This window comes from Mytilus edulis, chromosome 10 (genome assembly GCF_963676685.1).
Source record: "Mytilus edulis chromosome 10, xbMytEdul2.2, whole genome shotgun sequence".
Taxonomy (NCBI): domain Eukaryota; kingdom Metazoa; phylum Mollusca; class Bivalvia; order Mytilida; family Mytilidae; genus Mytilus; species Mytilus edulis.
Window position 1 is genome coordinate 31,602,655 of NC_092353.1, and position 23,973 is coordinate 31,626,627.

The window sequence follows — 23,973 nt, forward strand, 5'->3', positions numbered from 1 at the left end:
GTGTCATTATTTTTTACTAAATTATATGTACAATCAACTACAAACACATTTATGTTGGTGTCTTTTTCGAAATCTTCCGAATATTTGTTTAGATTTTTTAAGTCAATTGCCTTGTATGTCTGTGTTGAATGTTTACACAGTCAGTCTGTTTAGCTTACTCGATCAATGTTGTTAACCGTCATACAAATAATAAGTTTGACTAGCTATTAAACCAGCACTAAGCTACTAATATGACACTTGTCTTTCTTTTTATCTTTCGTTCCAATAGTTGATACACTAGTAGATTATGTTTCATTTCATTCGTTACTTCAAGGTCTTACTCATTTTTTGACTTCGGTATTTTTGTTAGATGTTACTTTTTATCCGATTTCCTGGTGTTTTAAAGCATCGAAATGTACGAGTGAGTTCAGTAAAAATGTCATCATTTTGATTATTTGACCCAACTTTTTTTTCGCCGATTTTATGTCTGCAATTTTTTTTATACAAATGTGCATTCACTTTTAAAGAATGAGTTCATTTTAAAATACTTTAGAAAATAAAGGAGACAATGCATTATGTGTATTGATTTGCAATTGAAATTCAACGAACCAAAGTTTTATACCAAATCTGACCAAAAGCTTAGATATAGCGTCATTGTGTTATTATTCTATGATTATTTTTGTATTCTTGTCATTCATTTTTGCTAATAGGTTTTGTCTATATGCTCTTTTGTGTTTCTTTGTTACATATGACATTCATGACTATGAACTTAACATCCCGTCAGCGTGTTATTGTGCGACTGTTAATGTTTGTTTATATATTTGTTTGTTTGTATAGCGATTAACTGATAATAACACAATGTTGACTGCTGTTCCTGTATTTTTGAAATTTTAACCTGTAATGTCTGTGTTTATTTTGTTCACGATCATTGTCAATATAATGGAATTCCATGCGACTGTCATACAATGAGAGGTTAAGCTACCTATAAAACCAGTTTCTATCCACCATTTCGTACATAATAAAATGCCTGTACCAAGTCAGAACTATGTCAGTTGTTGTCCATTTTGTGTTTGAGCTTTTGATTTTGCCATATTATTAGGGACTTTCCGATTTGAATTTTCCTCGGATTTCAGTATTTTTGTGATTTAATTTTTCACTACATACATTGACCTTAATTAAAAACATAAAGGTTTTAATAGACATTAAACTATTATATATATTTCAATGTTCTTCATTTTTGTGTAATTACAGTATATTTTAGGGTATTAGATAATTATACTTTTACTCTGTATGTCGAAATATCAGAAAAAGTTCAATATCTCATTTAACACCAACATTGCTCAGAGAGAATTGGCCACTCGTGGCCAGGTTGAGGTCAAATATATTTCAATTTTCCATAATGTATTTACTGGCATAAACAATGGAAACGCCTCAAATATCTTGTCAAGAAAACCAAATTCCTTTATCTACGGTCACTGATATAATCGTAAAGTGAAATTTTTAAAAGGATAAAAAAAAACCTAAATAATTGTTACTTTTCAATACTCGAATTTCCTCAATGCACAAAAAAGTAAATAGTAATTTTGTAAAGACAGTTTTTTGCCAATTGTTTGTTACTTTTGAAAATTGACATTATTACCATTGATCGAACCTAAATATACATACACGGGTTACAAAATTTGATGAAAAATGAAAGAAATTATAAAAAAAATGATTAAAAAATGTCGACATTTTTTAGACGTTCTTTTATTTCAACTTTGATTTTAATATTTTTATGATTTGTGAATTTAGAGGTTTGAGGTGAAAAAATATCAAATGCAATGTTTACGTTTATTTAAAGTGACATTAATTATGATAGGCTTTGATCATAAAAATACTTATTATACAAGTATAGTGTCCAATTTGACACTTGCAGACAAAGCGACTGGTTAATGCAAGATAACCATCAAGGACATAACTGCGAAAACAAAAGTTTCGTTATAACAAGCGTACAATAAATGTTGATTTACGTTGAACATAGAGGGCAGACACAAAAAATGTGTATAGATTAAATAAAAGGGAAAGCAAATAATGTCACAGGGGGAATCTTAATCTCGAAGGAGGACCATACAACTAAGACAAACAACCGAATCATGACAAGTTCACAGACTTTATAGAATGATAACAATCTATGCTAGGATACAAGCTTCAACATGTTCAAACCCATTAAAAATAAAATATAAAAAAAGTAAAATCACAAAAATAATAACTCCGAAATAAATTCGAAAGGAAGTCCCTAATCCAATGGCAAATCAAAAGCTCAAACACGTCAAACTAATGAATAATAACTGTAATATTCCTAACTTGGTACAGGCATTTTCTTTTGTTGAAAATGGTGGATTAAACCTGGTTTTAAAGATAGCTTAACCTCTTACAACGATGTGTGAACAAAACAAACAGAAATAATATATAAAAATGTCAAACGACATACAGTTCACTTGTTATGACTATTCCATCAATCCTCATCAGCAATCAAGTGTTGTATAATATCTACACGGTTGATTGATTGGTTGGAAAGTACAGGAAAAACCAAACTAACAATAGTTTTTAGTTTTGCATTTATGGTCTACAAGGAATAAATGCTAGAAATGTGACTATCAATGAAATAAGAGCGAATGTTAAATAAGGAATAAAAAATAGCAAGAGTACATAATTTAACTAGTTTGAAACATATAATAACCTCTGCATTGACTTTAAACATAAATGTTCATTGTAAATTCTTTAATATACTAGTAATGTGTAATTTAGTCATTTTGGGCGCAATTTCGTGAATGTTGTCACTATTAAGAACCCTCTAGTAGTTATGTTGATCGTAGAAAACGTTGATTGCGAAAGGCACCTAAATCCGTGTCTTATTTGACATTTGGAGACAAAAAGATTAGTCAATGCTGACAAGATTAATATCGTTGATATTACGACTATTTCCAGACTACAATTTCTGTACGATTATCGAACAATTACTGTCGCATTGAGAAAAGAGATAAACTTGCATAATGGAGTATATGCAGTCGTGTACATCAACGCAAATATGTAACCATCTACTAATGTCTCGTGTCGTGATTCCATCCATTGTCTATTATTGGCATAGTTTTTGCAAAACAAAGCAGTTAAATAACGTGTTTAAACCGGAAATATATGAGTGGATACTGATAGATTAAATATCAACTATCAAAAGTATTCTTACTGAAAACATCTAATAAGAAAACCTGCAAGAAAAAAATAACCAATAAATTTTTGTACAGACAGAAAAGGTTGACTAAAAACATATGTGAGACCACTCCAAATTTTATTTATAGTTCTTCGAATTCCCTCGCTTCAATTTTCGAAACTAAAAAGAAAATTTACCGCAATAAAATGCAGACATATGGAACGATTGCTCCAAAACTCGTGCAAAATTTGTTATGGTGTTATTTCTTTATTTTCTATTTGAAAGAATTGCTCTTGGTGATAGGTTTGTTTTAGATAACCAATTTTCTCTAATCATATATTAGAAAATTACCATTAAATTTATCTATAGAACAATAAATATGATTTTCTAGTTCTAGATATTTCAAGTTCACTCTTTATTTTATTTTTTATTTTTTGTTTTGGATGGGAATGTTCCTAATGGTCTCTTGATTCGACGTGTTTAATTCCTATATTTTCGCTATTGTCGTGTTTGTGGTGACTTTTGAGATTTATTCGAACTTATCGCATTATGATGTTTGAAGAGACTTTATATCTTGTGATTAAAGAAACGATGCATATTCTTGTTGGTATATTAATTTACCCTATTCTTAATGTTATTTATTTAACATGGTATTAAGATATTTTAATATTGTATTTATTGGTATTCAAATTTACTTTACTTTTAATTGTTGAATACATAACGAATGTTAAAATGAGGAGATATTTGTGTTTTAGTATCCTGCTCCAATTTCCTATATCCTACCAATACCATATGTTGGCATTGCACAAGGTCCTGCCTTTTCTCTTACTGCTTATTAATGGCATTTTCAATAAGTCCGTTTAATATGGATCAATCACATCAATTATTCGTGTTATTTCTCTTTTATAATTTATTTTTGTGGTTAGTACCGATCTGGCGAGCATACCCATTCCTACTGAAGTTTAATAGGCTGTTTATATGTAGTCTATGTATACAACTGTCCCTGTTTAATGAGCGGGGTTGGCACTTACAATCATGCATGTTTAACCCACCACATCCTTTATGTAGCAGGAGTCTATGATGAGTTTGTCTTTGGTCATAATTTGTCATAAATGTTGTTTTGACTCCTTTGAATTATTTCACATTTTGTCATACTGGGTGCCATGTAATTGTTCATTACATGGTTGATTGTCTCATTATCAATCATACAATATCTACTTTTCTTCTTCTTATGATTTGAACTTCCAATTTGGCATTTTGTGGCGATGGTGATGTATATGTTTCTTCATTTGGTGTTTTGAACTGCCCCATTGGTATCTTTGTGGCGATGGTGATGTATATGTTTCTTCTTCTGGTGTTTTGAACTGCCCCATTGGTATCTTTGTGGCGATGGGGATGCATATGTTTCTTCTTTTGGTGTTTTGAACTGCCCCATTGGTATCTTTGTGGCGATGGTGATGTATATGTTTCTTCTTCTGGTGTTTTGAACTGCCCCATTGGTATCTTTGTGGCGATGGGGATACATATGTTTCTTCTTTTGGTGTTTTGAACTGCCCCATTGGTATCTTTGTGGCGATGGTGATATATGTGTTTCTTCTTCTGGTGTTTTGAACTGCCCCATTGGTATCTTTGTGGCGATGGTAATGTATATGTTTCTTCTTTTGGTGTTTTGAACTGCCCCATTTGTATCTTTGTGGCGATGGTGATGTATATGTTTCTTCTTCTGGTGTTTTGAACTGCCCCATTGGTATCTTTGTGGCGATGGTGATGTATATGTTTCTTCTTCTGGTGTTTTGAACTGCACCATTGGTATCTTTGTGGCGATGGTGATGTATATGTTTCTTCTTCTGGTGTTTTGAACTGGTCCATTGGTATCTTTATGGCAATGGTTATGTATACTTTTCTTTTCATGTTTTTAACTGTCTCATTGGTGGGGCGATGGTAATGTTTACTTTTATTCTCATGTTTTAAACTGCCAAATTGGTATCTGTATGATGATGGTATTGTGTACTTTTCTTCTTCTCATGTTTTGAACTGCCCTATAGGTATAATTATTGGGATGGTGTTGTATACCTTTCTTTTTCTAGTGTTTTGAACTGCCCCATTTGGTGTCTTTGTGGCCATGGTGTTGTTACTTGTATACTTTTCTACGTCTTATGTTTTAAACTGCCCATTGATATTTTTTTGCTGTTGTATACTTTTATTTTTTTTTTAGTTCTGAAGAACCCCATTTTCATCTTCTTCCCCTTGTTGTCAAATATCCCACACTTCCTTAATTTTAAATTTAACGGGATTGACCCTTCCAGAGCAACAGAGTCTCCTCGAAAATTAGTTGGCTATGTCCTTGTTGTATTATCTTTTTAATTTGTAGTCTGTTTCCGTTTTAGCCATGCTTTTGATTTTTAACAAACAATTATTTTGTTCGAAAATTACTCATAAACATTATAAGATAAAATTGAAAGTATGGTCCTATAAAAATGACTAATTGTGGACGTTCGTGTTGGAACATATTGTATTTGACCGGTTGTATTTGAATGTTTCTGAATATTTTACATTTTAAAACGGGTAAATATGTCAATAAGACAATCTTAATTGATTAGGTTGAAAACATTTGTTTAATGAACCTTAGTTTATGGGACACTATTATTTTTGACTAGAGATGCATCGATGATACACCAAGTAAAGTTTATGACAGCGAAAAAGGTGTACAATATCTCATCGCACGAAATTTATATTTAGGCCCGAACGATTACAGCATCTAAATGTTAGTGTACTACCTTTGCTGCATTCGGTAGCTATGTTGTATAAGTGTACTTTTAATACATACACTCAACTCTTAGCATGTGGTGCAAGAATTATAACCTAAAATAATATTTGAGAATTCATAAATTATATTGATATAGGAAAGGGGATACATATTTCGATAAGGTAAGAAACGAATGTATTATTTTGGAATTCGTTCTTTACAGTCTGTCAAACATATAAAAGTTAGGAGATATTGTATGATTGCCATTAAATCAGCAAAACAAAACTTTTTAACAGCTTTTTTCAATTCTTTTATCTTACTCGATAAACTTTAGACCAAAACAATAAAAAAAAATAATCCAGGAATTTTGCAACTAATTAAGTACATTCAGTAATTGAAATTCAAAAGTTGTGAAATGTCTCCATTTTTTTGTGATATTGAATAAGCTATTAAACTAGTTTGCACCAATTTTTTTTTACATTATGAAAATATGTAACAGAAAGCCGAGAGAATATTGATTAATTCATGCACCACAATTTTAGTTTACATTTGTCTTCTATGTTACAGACCGTAGCAACGTCCGTATGTTACCTTTACCTTTACTATTGATGCAAATGACATTGTAAGCATCTAAACTACATTCATTAAGATTTGAAGATAACTTTGGTAATTTAAACTTTTAAAGAGGGTGACAATAGATCCGATAGCATTAAAGACCTGCGTTGTCCTGTGCACATATTAACGAGCAGATCAAAATCAGCATTTTATTATTCAGCCTTCATTCTTTTTAAAAGTCACATTAAAAAAAAAACCAACATCCATCTTTTGAGAATATATAAACAATGATATTTTTCAAATAGTAAAATATGTGTCTATTTCCATTAATATCCGTCATGTTTGATCATAAAGCAATTTATCATCATCAAAGAAATAGATCATTTTTAAATGTCTTGATTTCTTTCTGATATGTTAAAAGTTACTAACCATAATAGATATGAAATGAGTTCCAATGAAACTACTCTCCATCCAAGTCAAATTTTGCAAAATATACCATGATTACGGGCCGCCGAATGGGACTCTTGTGGTTTTGTACAAAATTCAATTCTGTCATAACAAAATCATTTTTGTCTTACAAAACTATGTGATACAGACTTGTTTTATGAGAACTTCAATTTTGTGATGACAAAATTCATTTTTGTAGACAAAATGCATTTTTGTCATGACAAAAGTCAATTTTGTCAAAAAGGTATACAAATATAAACTTATTTGCATAAAAAATTGAATTTTGTTACCTGATATGGAAATTAAAACACAAAAGTCAATTGTGTGAGACAAAAGTCAACTTTGTGACGACAAAATTCAATTTTGTGACGACAAAAATTGACTTTTGTGAGACAAAATTCAATGTTGTCAATTTTGTCTCACAAAAGTCAATTTTGTCTCACAAATGTCAATTTTGTCTCACAAAGGTCAATTTTGTCTCACAAAAGGCAATTTTGTGTCACAAAAGTCAATTTTGTGTCACAAAAGTCAATTTTGTGTCACAAAAGTCGATTTTGTATGCAAATTGGTTCACAGAATCCAAACTAAACTAATTTGCATGCAAAATTGACATTTGTCGCCAAATTTTCAAATTAGGTAACAAAAGTAAAGTCTGTGTTACAAAAATGAATTTTGTCATGACAAAAGTAACTTTTGCCCACTGAAAGATAATTTTGTATTACAAAATTTTAAATTTGTAGTATGCTACAAATTTTGTTAAACTGAACTCATTTTTGTTGAACAAAACTCACTTTTGTCCGTACAAAATTGAATTTAGAGTACAAAACCACAAGAGTCCCATTCGGCGCCCCGTAATGATAGGTCAAAGTACGGTCTTCAACACGGAGCCTTGGCTCACACGGAACAGCCAGCAAAGGCCCCAAAATTGACAAGTGTAAAATCATTCAAACTGGAAAACCAAGAGTTGTATCTAAATAAAAAAAATAACGAGAAACGAGAAAAAGTTATGAACCACATCAACAAACGACAACTACTGAACATCATATTCATGAATTAGGACAGATACAAACAAATGCAGCAGATTTAAACGTTTTGAGACCGATAAGTACCAACTTCACTCTCATTAGAAAACAATAGTGTAACATCACAACATAGAAAGACACACTATAAAATATCAATTGAAATAGCTTAACTCATTCAAAAGACATATAAACACAAATGAACATACACTGAACGAATAAATTTGATCTATTACACAACGTAAATACAAAATCAATAAAATAAAATGAAGGGTGAATAAATAAAGACAACAGTGGTATAACCCTGTGAGATGTTGAAGAGTTAAAAAACAATAACCTTGAACAAATAGCCGCCAAATACAATAATATACACAGGTTAATGAAAAGGTATACAGTTTAAATGGAGAATGGAAATATTCTTTTACAAAATAAATAATTTTGTTGTTCACAGTACGAAGAAGTGAAAATTAATAGTCATACCAAACACTTTAAAATAAACATTACTAACAGAATCAACAGGTCAAATAAACAAGAAAGAACGATTTTAGAGTACTCGCAGTTACTGACAGCTAGGTAAAAGCCGAAAACAATTAATAATAAAAAAAACATGCGTCAGAGACTAAAATGTTCATTTTCAATACATCAGACGGAGACATTGTGAATACATTAAACGAGAACGTTGTGAATACATCAGAAAGAGACAGTGTCAATACATCAGAAATAGACATTGTCAATACGTCAGAAAGAGACATTGTCAATACATCAGAAAGTGACATTGTCAATACATCAGAAAGAGACATTGTCAATACATCAGAAAGAGACATTGTCAATACATCAGAAAGAGACATTGTCAATACATCAGAGAGAGACATTGTCAATACATCAGAAAGTGACATTGTCAATACATCAGAGAGACAGTGTCAATACATCAGAAAGAGACATTGTCAATACATCAGAAAGAGACATTGTCAATACATCAGAAAGTGACATTGTCAATACATCAGAAAGAGACATTGTCAATACACCAGAAAGAGACATTGTCAATACACCAGAAAGGGACATTGTCAATACATCAGAAAGAGACATTGTCACTACATCAGAAAGAGACATTGTCAATACATCAGAGAGACAGTGTCAACACATCAGAAAGAGACAGTGTCAATACATCAGAAAGAGACATTGTCAATACATCAGAAAGTGACATTGTCAATACATCAGAAAGAGACATTGTCAATACACCAGTGTCAATACATCAGAAAGAGACATTGTCAATACATCAGAAAGTGACATTGTCAATACATCAGAAAGAGACATTGTCAATACATCAGAAAGGGACATTGTCATACATCAGAAAGAGACATTGTCAATACATCAGAAAGAGACTTTGTCAATACATCAGAAAGAGACAGTGTCAATACATCAGATAGAGACATTGTCAATACATCAGAAAGGGAAATTGTCACTACATCAGAAAGAGACATTGTCAAAACATCAGAAAGAGACATTGTCAATACACCAGAAAGGGACCTTGTCAATACATCAGAAAGAGACATTGTAAATACATCAGATAGAGACATTGTCAATACATCAGAAAGAGACATTGTCAATACACCAGAAAGGGACATTGTCAATACATCAGAAAGTGACCTTGTCAATACATCAGAAAGAGACATTGTCAACACATCAGAAAGAGACATTGTCAATACATCAGAAAGAGACATTGTCAATACAACAGAAAGAGACATTGTCAATATAACAGAAAGAGACATTGTCAATACATCAGAAAGAGACATTGTCAATACATCAGAAAGAGACATTGTCAATACAACAGAAAGAGACAGTGTCAATACACCAGAAAGAGACATTGTCAATACATCAGAAAAAGACATTGTCAATACATCAGAAAGAGACACTGTCAATACATCAGAAAGAGACATTGTCAATATATCAGAAAGTGACATTGTCAATACATCAGAAAGAGACATTGTCAATACACCAGAAAGAGACATTGTCAATACATCAGAAAAGACATTGTCAATACATCAGAAAGAGACATTGTCAATACACCAGAAAGAGACATTGTCAATACATCAGAAAGGGACATTGTCAATACATCAGAAAGAGACATTGTCAATACATCAGAAAGTGACATTGTCAATACATCAGAAAAAGACATTGTCAATACAACAGAAAGGGACATTGTCATACATCAGAAAGAGACAGTGTCAATACATCAGAAAGAGACATTGTCAATACATCAGAAAGAGACAGTGTCAATACATCAGAAAGATACATTGTCAATACACCAGAAAGAAACAACACGAAGATCTACTTTAATTTAGATAACTAGTATACCTAGTGAGATTATTACCACACTAGTATACCTAGTTAGATCATTACCACACTAGTATACCTAGTTAGATCATTACCACACTAGTATACCTAGTTAGATCATAACCTCACTAGTATAATTAGTTTCATCATAACCACACTAGTATAACTAGATACATCATAACCACACTAGTATACCTTAATTAGATCATAACCACATTAGTATACCTAGTTAGATCATAACCACACTAGTATACCTAGTTACATCATAATCACACTAGTATACTTAGTTAGATCATCACCACACTAGTATATCTTGTTATATCATAACCATTCTAGTATACCTATAATATATATATATACAGTATATATATATTATAGGTATATATAATGCGATGCATGCGATACGTGTGTACATGAGATGGCCTTACAAATGAGGACTGACAAGAATTTCCGGAACATATGATTTCAATGTCCGGAATATAATAGAACTTCAACATTCATCGACTCATTTTTTGTCGAGAACAAATCAAACGCATTACGTACAATAGTTATCAAAAGTACAAGGATGTTAAATTAATACGTCAGACGCGCGTTTCGTCTACACAGACTCCTCAGTCACGCTCAGATAAAAAAGTTATTAAGCCAATGCAAACAAGTACAAAGATGAAGAGCATTGGGGACCTAAAATTCTAAAAAGTTGTGCCAAATACAGCAAAGCTATCTTTAACTGGGATAAGAAAACCCTTAGTATTTCGAAATATCTATACTTTTGTAACAGAAAATTTATAATATGACCACACAATTGATATTCATGTCAAAACCGAAGTGCTGACTACTGAGCTGGTGATACCCTCGTGGACGAAACGTCCACCAATACAGGCAACGCGCTCGAAAAAACATCAGACTTCGGTCGAGAATGAAATTGAAATTTTAGAGGAAAGTATTATAACAAAAAGTAGGTTGCTATCCGTATAATGTTACATGGTCTGCTTACTGTTCTTTTCACTCAGACTCTCAACAGAAGAACCACATCTATGAGAGTTCATACTTGGTTTTTAACATGGTGGGGGAAACTAGCTGTGTGCAATGCCTTTGATGGTGCATGGCGTTGCTGTCGATGTAAAGGCAGGCCGAGCGTTGTTGCCGATGTAGAGGAAGGTCGGGATCGACTGACAAACTCAAACTTTGACGTCTCAAAGCAGAATTTCTACTTATATGGCAATCATTCATTAGATGTTATGCCAACATCACTTTCTTTGTCAGCTTAAAATTAGAAATTACCAAATATGGCTATTGTCCGAAATAAGGTAAAAATGTTGTATTATTAATTGTCACATACCGCTATATATATAATAGAGAGGTTACTTTGACATTGATGGTAATAAATAATCTTTAAATGACCTGAGAACTGTTTGCAGCAACCCACGGTATACAAAAGAAATCATTACTTTTCTTATTAATATAAAATTTAATTAAAAATTGTAACGTCATCTATGTCCAAAATATGTGTCAAAAATATCTGTCAGAATAAAATCACCAAAAAGCACGTTCAATAAGCTCTATGCACAACCATCATCGACTTGTAGAAATCTTATCAGTGATAGTGGAAATATAGAACTTCAAAACCTTATTGGAGCCAAAGCAAGGTCAAATATCGTAGTATGGAAAGAATCTGAGCTGGGAAACACAGTAGACTGTGTGGTAAATTTTGGTTCTCAACCCAGTATCATACCTAATTTCAAGCTTACATTTAAGTTATGAAGCAGATTTATCTGTATCTGTTGTATTCTTTCTTCAAGTCCTATGAGAAAGATGCATTTGTGAGAGTCCCTTAACCCTGGATTCTTTATAGAGGAAACATTATCTTTATAGCAGATCGTGAATTTCAAGAAATATAGTAATGCTTGTGTCTTCAAATTTTTACTAAGACGACTCTGTATAAAGTCAATATGAATGAAAGAACAAGCCAAGAAGAAAAGCACAGTTGGCTTCCTTGGGTATGCCAACTAGTTGTTACGTCCTTCAAAACGGAACATAATTTCCTTTTAAATGGCATTATTGTTTCATATATTATTTTTTGTATTCATATATTTTGTAGTGTTTTGTAAAGTAAATAGTTATACGTCCATAAAAAACTTATCATGATTGTGTGGCTAAAGTCATGGGACGAGCTGTATATAGTTATAATAAATTATTGAACAAATATCAATCACTCTGGCTTTCTTAAAGGTGATTCAACAGTTTACCCACCGGTCAGAGATTATCTACTATGAACAGTTCTTGCATTTTTGTGATATTAAATGGAATGTGTTTGGGAGACTTTGGCACAATACGAAAATAAGAAATTTCAATATCATGGATTTTTTTGACGATTTGTTGGATTTTCTTACGGATTATGTAAGCAACTCGAAACAAAATGTTCATGTCATAGTACATTTCTAATTTCAATCTTGTATATAAGGCTTGGGTAGTTCTTGGGTTTTTTTCTGAGTTGTCTGTTATTCTGTGACACAAAAGTGATATATCTCATAACCAGGATAACCATATATATCAATAACCTATTGCTCACTTTAGTGGACATAAGGCTGTCATCAGGAGCGGATTCAACAATAAAGAAAGAGGGGAGGGTGTAATTAAGAAATTGGAATATGTACCACAGAGCGAGACGATACTGCAAAATATTTTTTAATAATTTTATACTTAATCATAAATAAATCGTGACAATATATATTGTTTTGCTATCAAAGTGTACGCCCTATACACGGCCCCTGATCTATATCTATCCAGCGGTGACGTTGCCGGTGCCTTCAGAGAAATTCATTTGGATATGCCTGCTATGGTCTCATTCAATAATGAATCACAAAAAACTGGTTAAAACTAAGAATTAAATCTAAACACTTGAGCCGGGTGCAGCAAGGTAAAAAAAAAGTCATATATCGTTTTATTATAGGGAAACGTTGGATGTTGGCGCATCGCCAGGTCTTAAAAATAAAAAAAAAATCACTTTTTAAAGACACGTATAAATTGCCCCAAATATGATCTTAAACATACTAAAATCGAGCTATGTGACAGTCATGTGTTTTACTGTTAATCACGACAATCATGTGCTTTACTGTTAATCACCACAATCATGTGTTTACTGTTCATCAAGACAATCATGTGTTTTACTGTTAATCACGACAATCATAATCATGACAATCAGGTACGGAAGCAGCTGTTAGTATAATCAGTGATTTATTATTATGGAGAAAGGTATAATGTTTTCCCGTTTGAATGGTTTTACACTAGTAACTTTGGGGCCCTCTATAGCTTGTTGTTCGGTGTGAGCCAAGGCTCCGTGTTGAAGGCCGTACATTGACTTATAATGGTTTACTTTTTTTAAATTGTTATTTGGATGGAGAGTTGTCTCATTGACACTCACACCACATCTTCCTATATCTATAATTAGAAAATCTTCGAGAATACCTGCAAAAACTAAGACATCAAAACATAAGTTCCTGTTATTGCAGTCAGGTTTTCATGTCCAGCTAAACTTATAAGATTCTGATTTAGTGTATTCATAAAATCTATGGATAAAAGTATTAAAAACATTAGATACCCCTTTATATCGTTCCAAAAAGTGTTCAAGAATCTATCTATCTATGAGCCGTACCTGATTTCTTTCAAGCCTTAGTTAGGTTATCAAAAATAAGTTTTGGTCGAAATCCTTTTTGGCTGATTTCCAATCTGCTTAGACCATTTTTGCAGCACATAACGTTTTTTTCTTGATACATTTGTACATCATCAGTCCCCCTTTTTATTTTCATGTCTCTGTTATGTTATATGATCAGATATTTTCCATAATAGAATTTCTGAAGGTCATCTTTATATGATTGAATTTCTAATATCATTTAATTGTCCTGAATATACATGAAACATTTGCCACTGGACGTTATTATCATTTCATAGTCTTGAATATACATGAAACATTTGCAACCGTTTCACGAGCAATTATCATTTCATCGAACTAATATACATGAAACATTTGCCACTGGACGTTATTATCATTTCATTGTCACGGCTGAATATACATGCAATATTTGCCACTGGACGTTATTATCATCTTAAATTCTCTAATATACATGAAACATTAGTCACTGGACGTTATTATCATTTCATAGTCATATAAGAAAATTTGCCACTGGACGTTATTATCATTTCATAGTCATATAAGAAAATTTGCCACTGGACGTTATTATCATTTCATTGTCTTCAATATACATCATGAAACATTTGCCACTGGACGTTATCATTTCATAGTCTTGAATATACATGAATCATTTGCCACTGGATGTTAAGCAATCCTAAATTAATCAAGTATTATAATATCAGTTTATTTTCCAGATGTTCTAGCTCATGTATACAAATTGTCTAATAAACAAACTTTTATTAGCTTTTGAATAATTTACAATGATCTACAGTGTTTGTCGCTTGCTATTTTCTACACTTGATTTATTCATAGATATTTAGATACATTTTTTTTAATTTAACTTCTGTGTGTCTATAAATACGTATCATGACATTGTGTAACTGCATCACTGTTTAGAGCTTATTGTCCATACTGGATTTTAGCCAATCAAACGCTGGACATTATAAGCTAAATGTAAACAAAAAGCACGTGCTTGGAAATTGTTTATTTGCACTGACCGATCGGGTTTTGTTATTGACCTGTTCCTCCGTAAAATAAGCTATTAACTTTCTTACACTTAAAGCGTTAACATTTGCTCACAAATATATAAGAAATTATCATCATGACAATTTAATTTGCAGTAGAATGGACTCGTGAACCTTAGATGACCCCCTTCACAAGGTCGATCTTCCAGCTGGCGGTACTTCGACAGAGGATAGTGAACTGATTAGAAGTCGATGCCATAATTAGCACGCTTGATTTGTATCATTATTAAGATGTAATATATAAAAAGGACCGTTCCCGAAATGGTAAGCCTTTTAATTTACTTTTGGTAATTGATAATACACGGCTAGTTTTCTGTTCGAATATTTCTTTTGAAGTAATTGCATAATCGATTGACCTCGTAGATTCATTACATAATGTTTATACCAAAGTGGAAATGAAAAGACACTAAAAAATATATGGTTATAAATTTATATTACATATTTGCACTTCGGTTTTATACAGATTTAATACTTTGGTTGGACATCTAAAAGGGACTTTTAATTTATTTTCCATTGTTTGATATTTTGTGTGTGAATGGTATCTACAGCTCTATTTATTTTTAACCTTGCAAACAAAAGTACTGTGTTGATATAGGTTTATGTCAAGGCTACAGTTTCAAGGCCGTTTTAAAAGCTTCATAGTGAAATGAGATTAGTATCTTTTAGCTGATTTATGCATGAAATTTTAATTTACACAGCAACAAAAATATATTAAGTTTATTTTCGCATAAGTATTTTATTCTTGACATCTTTGTGATTCACCCAGCTAGAAAAAAAGATATTTGAAAGGCATAATCAAGATAAAAATACATTATTTTTAACATACTACACTCTTAGATCAAAACGGTTTCACAATTTAGGAATTTTGCTACATGTCTTTCATGAAAAAAGAAAGTAAAATAACTAAGGTAAACAGTGGTTATTTTACAAAAAATGTTTTAAAGTATCATAAATGTATTTCATTAAATGTGCAAGAAACTGCAGACATCCTGTGTATTTAAAGGGGAAACAATACATCATTCAATTCAAACAAAAAATAACTATTAAAAGTAGAAATTTTTTTAAAAGTAGAATTTTTATTATAAAAAGTAGAATTTTTAGTAAAAGTAGAATTTTTATATGAATTATATAGGATTTTTGTCATGTAAAAATATGCTTATAATATGATTTATAACAGAATTTAATGCATAAAATTTATAGGCCTCAGTTCTTATACAAAACAATGAATACACAGCTATAAGCTCCCTATTATAAATATAATTTGAACTAAACAAATATTTTTTTTAGCTTAAACATTAGTTAAATGATGTAGGTTAACTTTAAAGAATTTGTAATACATGTAATATATAAGTACACATAGATTAAGTAGTTAATACCTGATTAATGAAGAGTTAATTATACAATTAAGAAATTATTATAACATGTGATTTAAAGATTATTAGAACCACAAGATTTAATATATATGTTAAATGAAATATGATTAATTGTTGATTTTTTGACATGTTAGAAATGAAAGTATAGTTAGTATAGAAAGTCCCTGATAGACGAGAAAGATGAAAATACAAATCGTTCATAAAATCAGTGATACATGTGTATCGTTTAATTTATGTAACATTTATATACCTCTTCATTTTCTGCCATCATTTTTTCCCATTTATTGAAACCACTTTAATCAGAGGCTGATTTAGGGGGCCCAGAGGGACTGGGCCTCCCTTTTTTTCGGAAAAGTTTGGTTGCTTATAAAGGGAATCACTGAAGTGTGACTGGAGAGGGCCCCCTCTAAAGCAGTCAGTGGGTCCCCACTTATGAAAATTTCTGGATCCGCCACTGTTAATTCTCATGAGAGAAATAGTTTAATAATTATATCTATATATCAACTTTTTATAAAAGAGCCTTCTGTGCAAAATGCTATTTTGGGAATAGGTTTTGGGTACAGATATGCAGTTTGAATCTCCCCACCCCCATTATTCTTGTATTGAGATCATGAAAATAAATTACAAGCCATATTTTAAACTTCATGGCAAAATCATTACTCATTCAAATTTCTCATTTCTCACATGCATATATATATAAAACTACAGTTTTGACATCTTGATTTACACCCAAGATTAACTCTTCACTAATCAGGTATTAACTACTTAATCTATGTGTACTTATATATTACATGTATTACAAATTAACTGAAATTGGATACCCTGAATTTATCATGCTTTTCAAAAACATATGGTCAAACCCCCCTCTTGAATTGTTGAAAACTATTATTCTGTATTGACAATAATATTTTGGGGTAAATTAAGTACACCCATTCTGGTTATTGCGCATGCCCTCAAGGTGAATCTAGTATTTAGCTGATGTTTATAAAAGTCTTAGTAGATAACAGTGTTTATCCTGTAATTGGGTGTCCTACTATACAGATACAGCCCTACAGATATCGCTTTAAAGCTCCGCCCACTGCCGGACTGAGTATTGTTTGAACCTGTGTGAACTCAGAATGTGTATTCCAGTTGCATTCCAATGACGATGACAATTGTCGATTTCAAAACTTGAATGTGTATGATTGTGTTACAAAATCAACCATGCCAATTTCAGCATGCATGTTTAGTGAATGTCAAGTCTGAAGTGTAGGACAACTCATACACTTCTGTTTCAAATTTGACAATGTTTTGTTATTTGTTTTTACTGTTGAAAATAGTTGTTATGTTAAAATAGATAATTATTCACCTTGAGCGATGTATTATTGTTGACTATTCGAGATTCTTTTTATGCGAACCTGTCTTCAGCTTTAAATGTGTGATTTTCTGAGTAAGTCAGTAAAGGGGCATACAGTGTCAAATTCTCATATATATTTGATTTATGACATACTCAAATGTATATATATCCAAATTACAATAAGTTTGAAATAAACAACAATGCAAGGACTCAATTATTAATTACAGCATTTTGTTTGTATTAAATTCTTGACCCCATATAATTAACCATTGAGATGACTTCCAAGACTGCCAATGGTCACATAACCTGATATAAACATTAACATAAACATGAATATAAGTAGATAGCAACCACGTACAAATGGATTTTTCTAGGTCTGTTGGCTCTCATGCTATAAATAGATTAAAAGAATAAGTTAATCATGATTTTTAAAAAAAATACTATTTTGTGGATCGAAACAGGCAATGAAATGGTTCACCTTTGTTTTAATTTCAATCAATGTTGACATTCTTATGCCTCTCATGGCTAAACATGTCTAAAACATGCATTTCTGGTTGTTGTGACTTTGACATATTCCCCATTTCCATTTTCAATTCCTAAACTTCTTTCTAGCTAGAGCGTTTAATTGAAAGGTACGTGAATATACATTTTACAAGGTTGAATTATTCACTTGCTCTTTTTTGGGGTGATCAATGCATTTGAATGTCAATGGGGACATATGGTTGGAACTAACACCCCTTTAACTTTATCCTGGGTTGGGCCCCTTTTGAATATGACTGGGTTCATCCCTGCATCCCCACCTTCTAACATCAAATCTTGGCTCCTGACTTGCTTTGATATACATGTACATTGCGCATTTTCCTCTACAGAAAAAGACTAACATGTAGCTGTCTTTGTCTGATCTCACAGGTGGCTTTTATTTTATCACTATTAGTGATAGGTACAAGGTAGTTAATCTGTATGAATAGGTAATTAACCTGTCATCCTGTGCTATTGTTATAATCAATTAGGCAATTATTCTGTCATGTTGTATTATGATATCAAACAATATTATTTGTAGTGATAACAGGTAAGAATAATGTATATATGTAACTGTAAGATATAAAAATAGGTAGAAAATATCTCTTCCATGGCTCGTGAATGACAATATACAAGGTGACTGGATGAAATTTGAATAAATGGGGTCTACCTTTTTCCAATTTTGAAAGAGGGGATAGGGTGGGGTCCAGGCAAAATTTGTCTATATTCAATGATAACACGCAGGAGTAATGTATATGTTAATGTTAGATATAAAAAATAGGTAGAAAATATCTCTTCCATGGCTCGTGAATGACAATATACAAGGTGACTGGATAAAATTTGAATAAATGGGGTCTACCTTTTTCCAATTTTGAAAGGGGGATAGGGTGGGGTCCAGGCAAAATTTGGTTGATATGCTATGTTTTAACAAATATTCTTGAATATAGACAAAGGTTACTAACTCCAGGAATCATCTCTGCCAGTCATTGTTGTCTGTTGTTTACTGATTGGAAAATCTTTCTTAAGCGAATTCAATTTGAACCCCCTACATTTTATACTTATGTTCATATTATATAAATACTATTAATCAGGAGGGTTAAAGGTGAAGTCGTCATGATTCTTTTTATTGATGAATACAGTCAATAGAATTAGGAAGATGTGGAATGAGTGCCAATGAGACAACTCTCCATCCAAGTCACAATTTATAAAAGTGAACCATTATGGTCTTAAACACTGAGCCTTGGCACACACCGAACAACAAGCTATAAAGCACCGCAAAACATTACTAGTGTAAAACCATTCAAACGGGAACACGAACAGTGTAATCTATATTAAAAAAATAAAAAGGAGAAACACTTATGAACCCCATTAACAAATGACAACTACTGAACATCAGATTCCTGTCAGACTCCGGACAGGTACAAACAACTGTACAGCAGATTTAAACATTTTCATGGTACCAAAGCTTCACCACTATCTGGAACAATAGTGTAACACAACATAGAAAGACATACTATTAGATATCAATTTGAATGGCTTAACTCAATCACAAGACGTAGTAACTCAAATAAACATACATTTACTGAAGTCGACATGTAACTTTAAACCAAGAATTTGTTCTGTTATTGTACTACTGTAAGTCCAATATGCATCAAATATGTAATCACACAGCAACGTGAACAAAATCATATTTGATTTCATGAAATATCCACCACTGTGAATAAAGTTTAATCACAGATATAAAGGAGAACAAAAATATAAACCACACTACTTAATCATGTTAATAATGACTATTTACAAATGGAAAAATTGCTGACATTTTCGTTACATGCAGTTCTACCTAAAGTTAAAGGTTTAATAACTACAACCAAATGTTATGAAACTTATACACAATACTTATTACCACAAAATACAGATCAAGTTTGAATTTTCGTGTTGTCCCTTTCAATTTTTCTCGAGTTATACAACAGGTTATGCCTCTTTGCTGAATTTGTTTGTTATCTAACTGAAGTTTGCCTCAACCAAAAATTATGATACTTATACACAATACTTATTACCACAAAACTCAGATCAAGTAAAAACTTGGATATTGTCTCTTTAACTCGTCTTCAGTTATGTCCCTTTTATCTACTAGTATATGATATATGCAAGTGGAGGCATCATCTATGTCCAAAGGACACATTCCCAATTTATTTACTTTTTGTTTTGTAAAGGATAAGCTCAAATATAACATATAAATTTTAATCTTAATTTTGTTTCTTGATGATTTTCCACTGATCTGTTTGCTATTCTATGTTTTTCATGGTTGAAATACCAATATCTTCAAATAAAGATTTGACTTTAGTATAAAGGGTTTTCTTTCACTGTATTATGCTAATGGATGTCATTGCCTCAGTTTACATAGCCATTCAGTGTATTCCTCAAGAACATTTTATTTAATTTCCATGGCTTTATAGCTGATTTCATTGCTTTAAAAGGAAACATTAAAAATCTTTATATGTTTATTATTACGATTTAAAGGTTGTTAACTTCTATGATTTAGTTTTACATTATTATTATTCCTTTTAAACCCTCAAGGCATTAAGGTCAAGGCAGCTTTAAGTAAACTGTAATGTTGTTTTAATTTCTCAAGGGAATTGCTGTGACTTGATTGTAGGTGTTGCTGTCCATCTATAGGAGTTAGTTCAATATGCTTGCCGATTTGCTATTAATGTTCCATCAAACTTAACTGTCATGGTTATACTGATTAGAAATTTGAGCAAACAGCTGTAGTTGAACCACAGTCAAGTCATCCAATTCATGAAATCAAAGCAATGTGATAAAATAAAGTATGCCTGATTCTTATAAATTTATATAGAAGACTTTTTAATAAAGGAATTTATAATAATGCAGCATTTGGTTAAAATGTCTTAACCAACTGAACAGATTGATTTGTTGAAACAAAATGCAAATTTTAAGAACTTATGTTCAGCTTGTCTGAACTATGATACAAATGTAGTCATCTTTTGGTAACTATTGTCCTTTGTCTCTTAACTTTGTACGTTCCTTACTCTTCTCAACTACAAATCGAATTTGAATCAGAATTCTGAGGAAAAAGCATGACATTAAGGTCCTTTATAAACATTAACTTCTTCATTTCTTTTCCATCAAAAGCACAACAGCCTTTTGACAGCTACAGTTAAATTATTTTTATTTTTAAATATCTTCTTATCTAAAACTACTAACTTAAATCTTTAAAAACTTGTAAGAATGATGGGGATCCCCTTTACAAATGTTCCCCTTTTTCTGCCATCAGATTGTAAAAATAGTGGCAATGATGCCTCTTATATAGGTTCTATTTTCTCTGAAAGGGATTTGCTCATCTGTACCAAACTCGCCAGAAAAAAATATTTTGGTCATTTATAAAAGTGATTACTTTTATTCTTCTACCAGTATTTTTTTCTTTCAAAAAAACTATAAGGCTTTAAATTTGAAATTTACTAAGAATGATGTGGAGGCCCTATATATAAATAACCATCATTTCTACTGGTTGCAGTGATATATATCAGCAGCGGAGACATGGAGTATCAATTTTTATAAAATAAACCCTAAAATATGAATTTATAAACTACGTTTTTGAAAAACAATCATCATTTCAAATATTGAATGATGTACAATGTATATACATGTATATAGTAATCATCTACCTTGTCAAAAATTTAATATTTAGAAGCTTGTATCTATATTCTATTAACATTACACCTTTCTTTATCTGATCTTATGGGTGGCTATCTTTGATAGGCACAACACAATTAATATGTATGAATGGGTAATCTACCTGTAAAGGTAAGCCCTGAGATAATAATAGGTTATACAGTACTAATACTTTCTTTCTTTGATGTTTATTGCAACAAACCAATGGTAACTTTCCACTAAGGGGATATATCATATCAGTTCACTATTCTATATTCAGTATTTGTGAACATTTTGGAGAAGACTTCATTGAAATAATGAAATCAAAGTACCCGATAAAGCTTTATGTTTAAAGTTTGGGATTATTTATAAGTTGAAACTTGGCTTTTATCTAGCTTTGAGTAGTCAGGAATATGGCAGTTGTTATCTAAAAGTTTGTTTCTATGTATGTTGCATTGTCGTTTATCTTTTGTTGCACTTCAGTGTTCTGTAATTGTTTTGTTGTTTTCTTTTTATAGTTGATTTTTTTCCTTGGTTTTAGTTTGTAGCACAGATTTGTTTTCTCTAAATCGATTTATGGCTTTTGAACAGCAGTATACTACTGTTTTCTTTATTTCCTAAATGCATTTTTAGCATGATTCAGGCTGTTAGTTTAATTTTCACTTGATGTCAGTCCTAACTTAAAAAAAACTTCTCTGAAACTACAGTATCTACAGCATGCACAAGCCAAATATTTTGAAGTTAGTTTGTATAATTAATGATGTATGGCATGTCCTCTACAATCAATCCTCATGTTGTTCTGATGAGTGAAACACAAACGTCTTTCATTACTTTTATTATTCTATTGTTCTATCAGTCAATTCAATTTGTCTGTTGTTATGTAAAGTAATTTCCTGTTTTTGTGTGTGACAAATTTTGACCTTGAATTTTGAAAATATCCCTTTGTATACTAATACTACATGTAGTATCACCTCACTGTACGTTGATCCCTGTTCAAGTGGCAATGTAAACACATAAGTATTAGTATGTACTGTAACTGAACAATAATCTTTGGTAAGTGACAATGTAAACACAGAAGTATTAGTATATACTGTACTATAATCTTTGGTTAAGTGACAAGGAAAACACATAAGTATTTACTTCATGAAGGTTAACTATAAGAAGAGGAAACACTGAAAATAACCCATTAGAACTGAATGAGGCTTCAAAACTATTATGGTATTTTTTTATGTTTTGCATTAAAATCATTACATTTTATGGAGTTGTTTCCCCTTAACAAGCAAATTCCAAAAAGACTGATACCTAGTTTGTTTTTGCATTAATAAGACCTCTTTTGATCTCATGTTGTCGTAATAAAAAAATATCTCCTTTTTCAGTGTTTTTTGCAGATATCTAGCTTTTATTTGCTTTGATTTGATAATGATCTGTTACAAATTATGAGTTGAATTGTTCTATATTCCTTTACTTTCATCCTAATAATAGCCATTGGAATTATAGAAATTTCAGGTTTTCAGCCCTCCTTATAATAAAGATAATGGGGTAAAATGTAAAGCAAAATATTGTCCTATGAAATATTGTACCACAAGACAATATTTCACAACTATGTATCATGAAATATTGTCCTCGTCTATGGAAAAATGTCCAGAAAAGGACAAATTTGCATAGTGAAATTGTGTCTGTATAGAGACAATATTTCACAGATGAATACTATGGAATTTTGTCTTGTTAAAGGGAGATTATATTTTGTGTGAATTAAGACAATATTTCATAGATGAATACTACGAAATTGTGACCTGTTAAAGGGAGGTTATATTTTGGTTATATTTTGTGAGTATTGAGACAATATTTCATAGACAGATTGTCATAAATTTTGTCTCATGAAGGGGAGGTTATCAACATATATTCATGTTAGAGAAGGTATATAGGATTTTTTTTCTGCAACACATACCTGTGTTTATATTTACAAAATAAGCGATTGTCAGTACATTACTTATATTTGTACAGTATAATGTAATAAAATGAAACCTTTGTTAGACAATTCTTTAATCTATAATTAACCATTTGAAATGTATCTATGCAAATTTGAAACTCAC

General features: G+C 31.5%; 2 protein-coding genes across 2 annotated transcripts in view; both read left to right on the forward strand.

The window, feature by feature from the left end:
• The first annotated feature begins 8,557 nt into the window (after nucleotides 1–8,557).
• Nucleotides 8,558–10,270, forward strand: LOC139492707 (putative surface protein SACOL0050). Its single transcript, XM_071280859.1, has 2 exons — nucleotides 8,558–8,916; nucleotides 9,238–10,270. The coding sequence occupies exons 1-2, from the start codon at nucleotides 8,558–8,560 to the stop codon at nucleotides 10,268–10,270; spliced, it is 1,392 nt and encodes a 463-aa protein (XP_071136960.1).
• Nucleotides 10,271–14,972: 4,702 nt separating this feature from the next.
• Nucleotides 14,973–23,973, forward strand: part of LOC139490895 (transient receptor potential cation channel subfamily M member-like 2) — a 69,792-nt gene continuing 60,791 nt past the window's right edge. Inside the window, exon 1 of the mRNA XM_071278029.1 lies at nucleotides 14,973–15,244. Within this exon, the coding sequence (XP_071134130.1) occupies nucleotides 15,242–15,244 (3 nt within the window). The 5' untranslated portion in view covers nucleotides 14,973–15,241. The remainder of the gene's footprint in view (nucleotides 15,245–23,973) is intronic.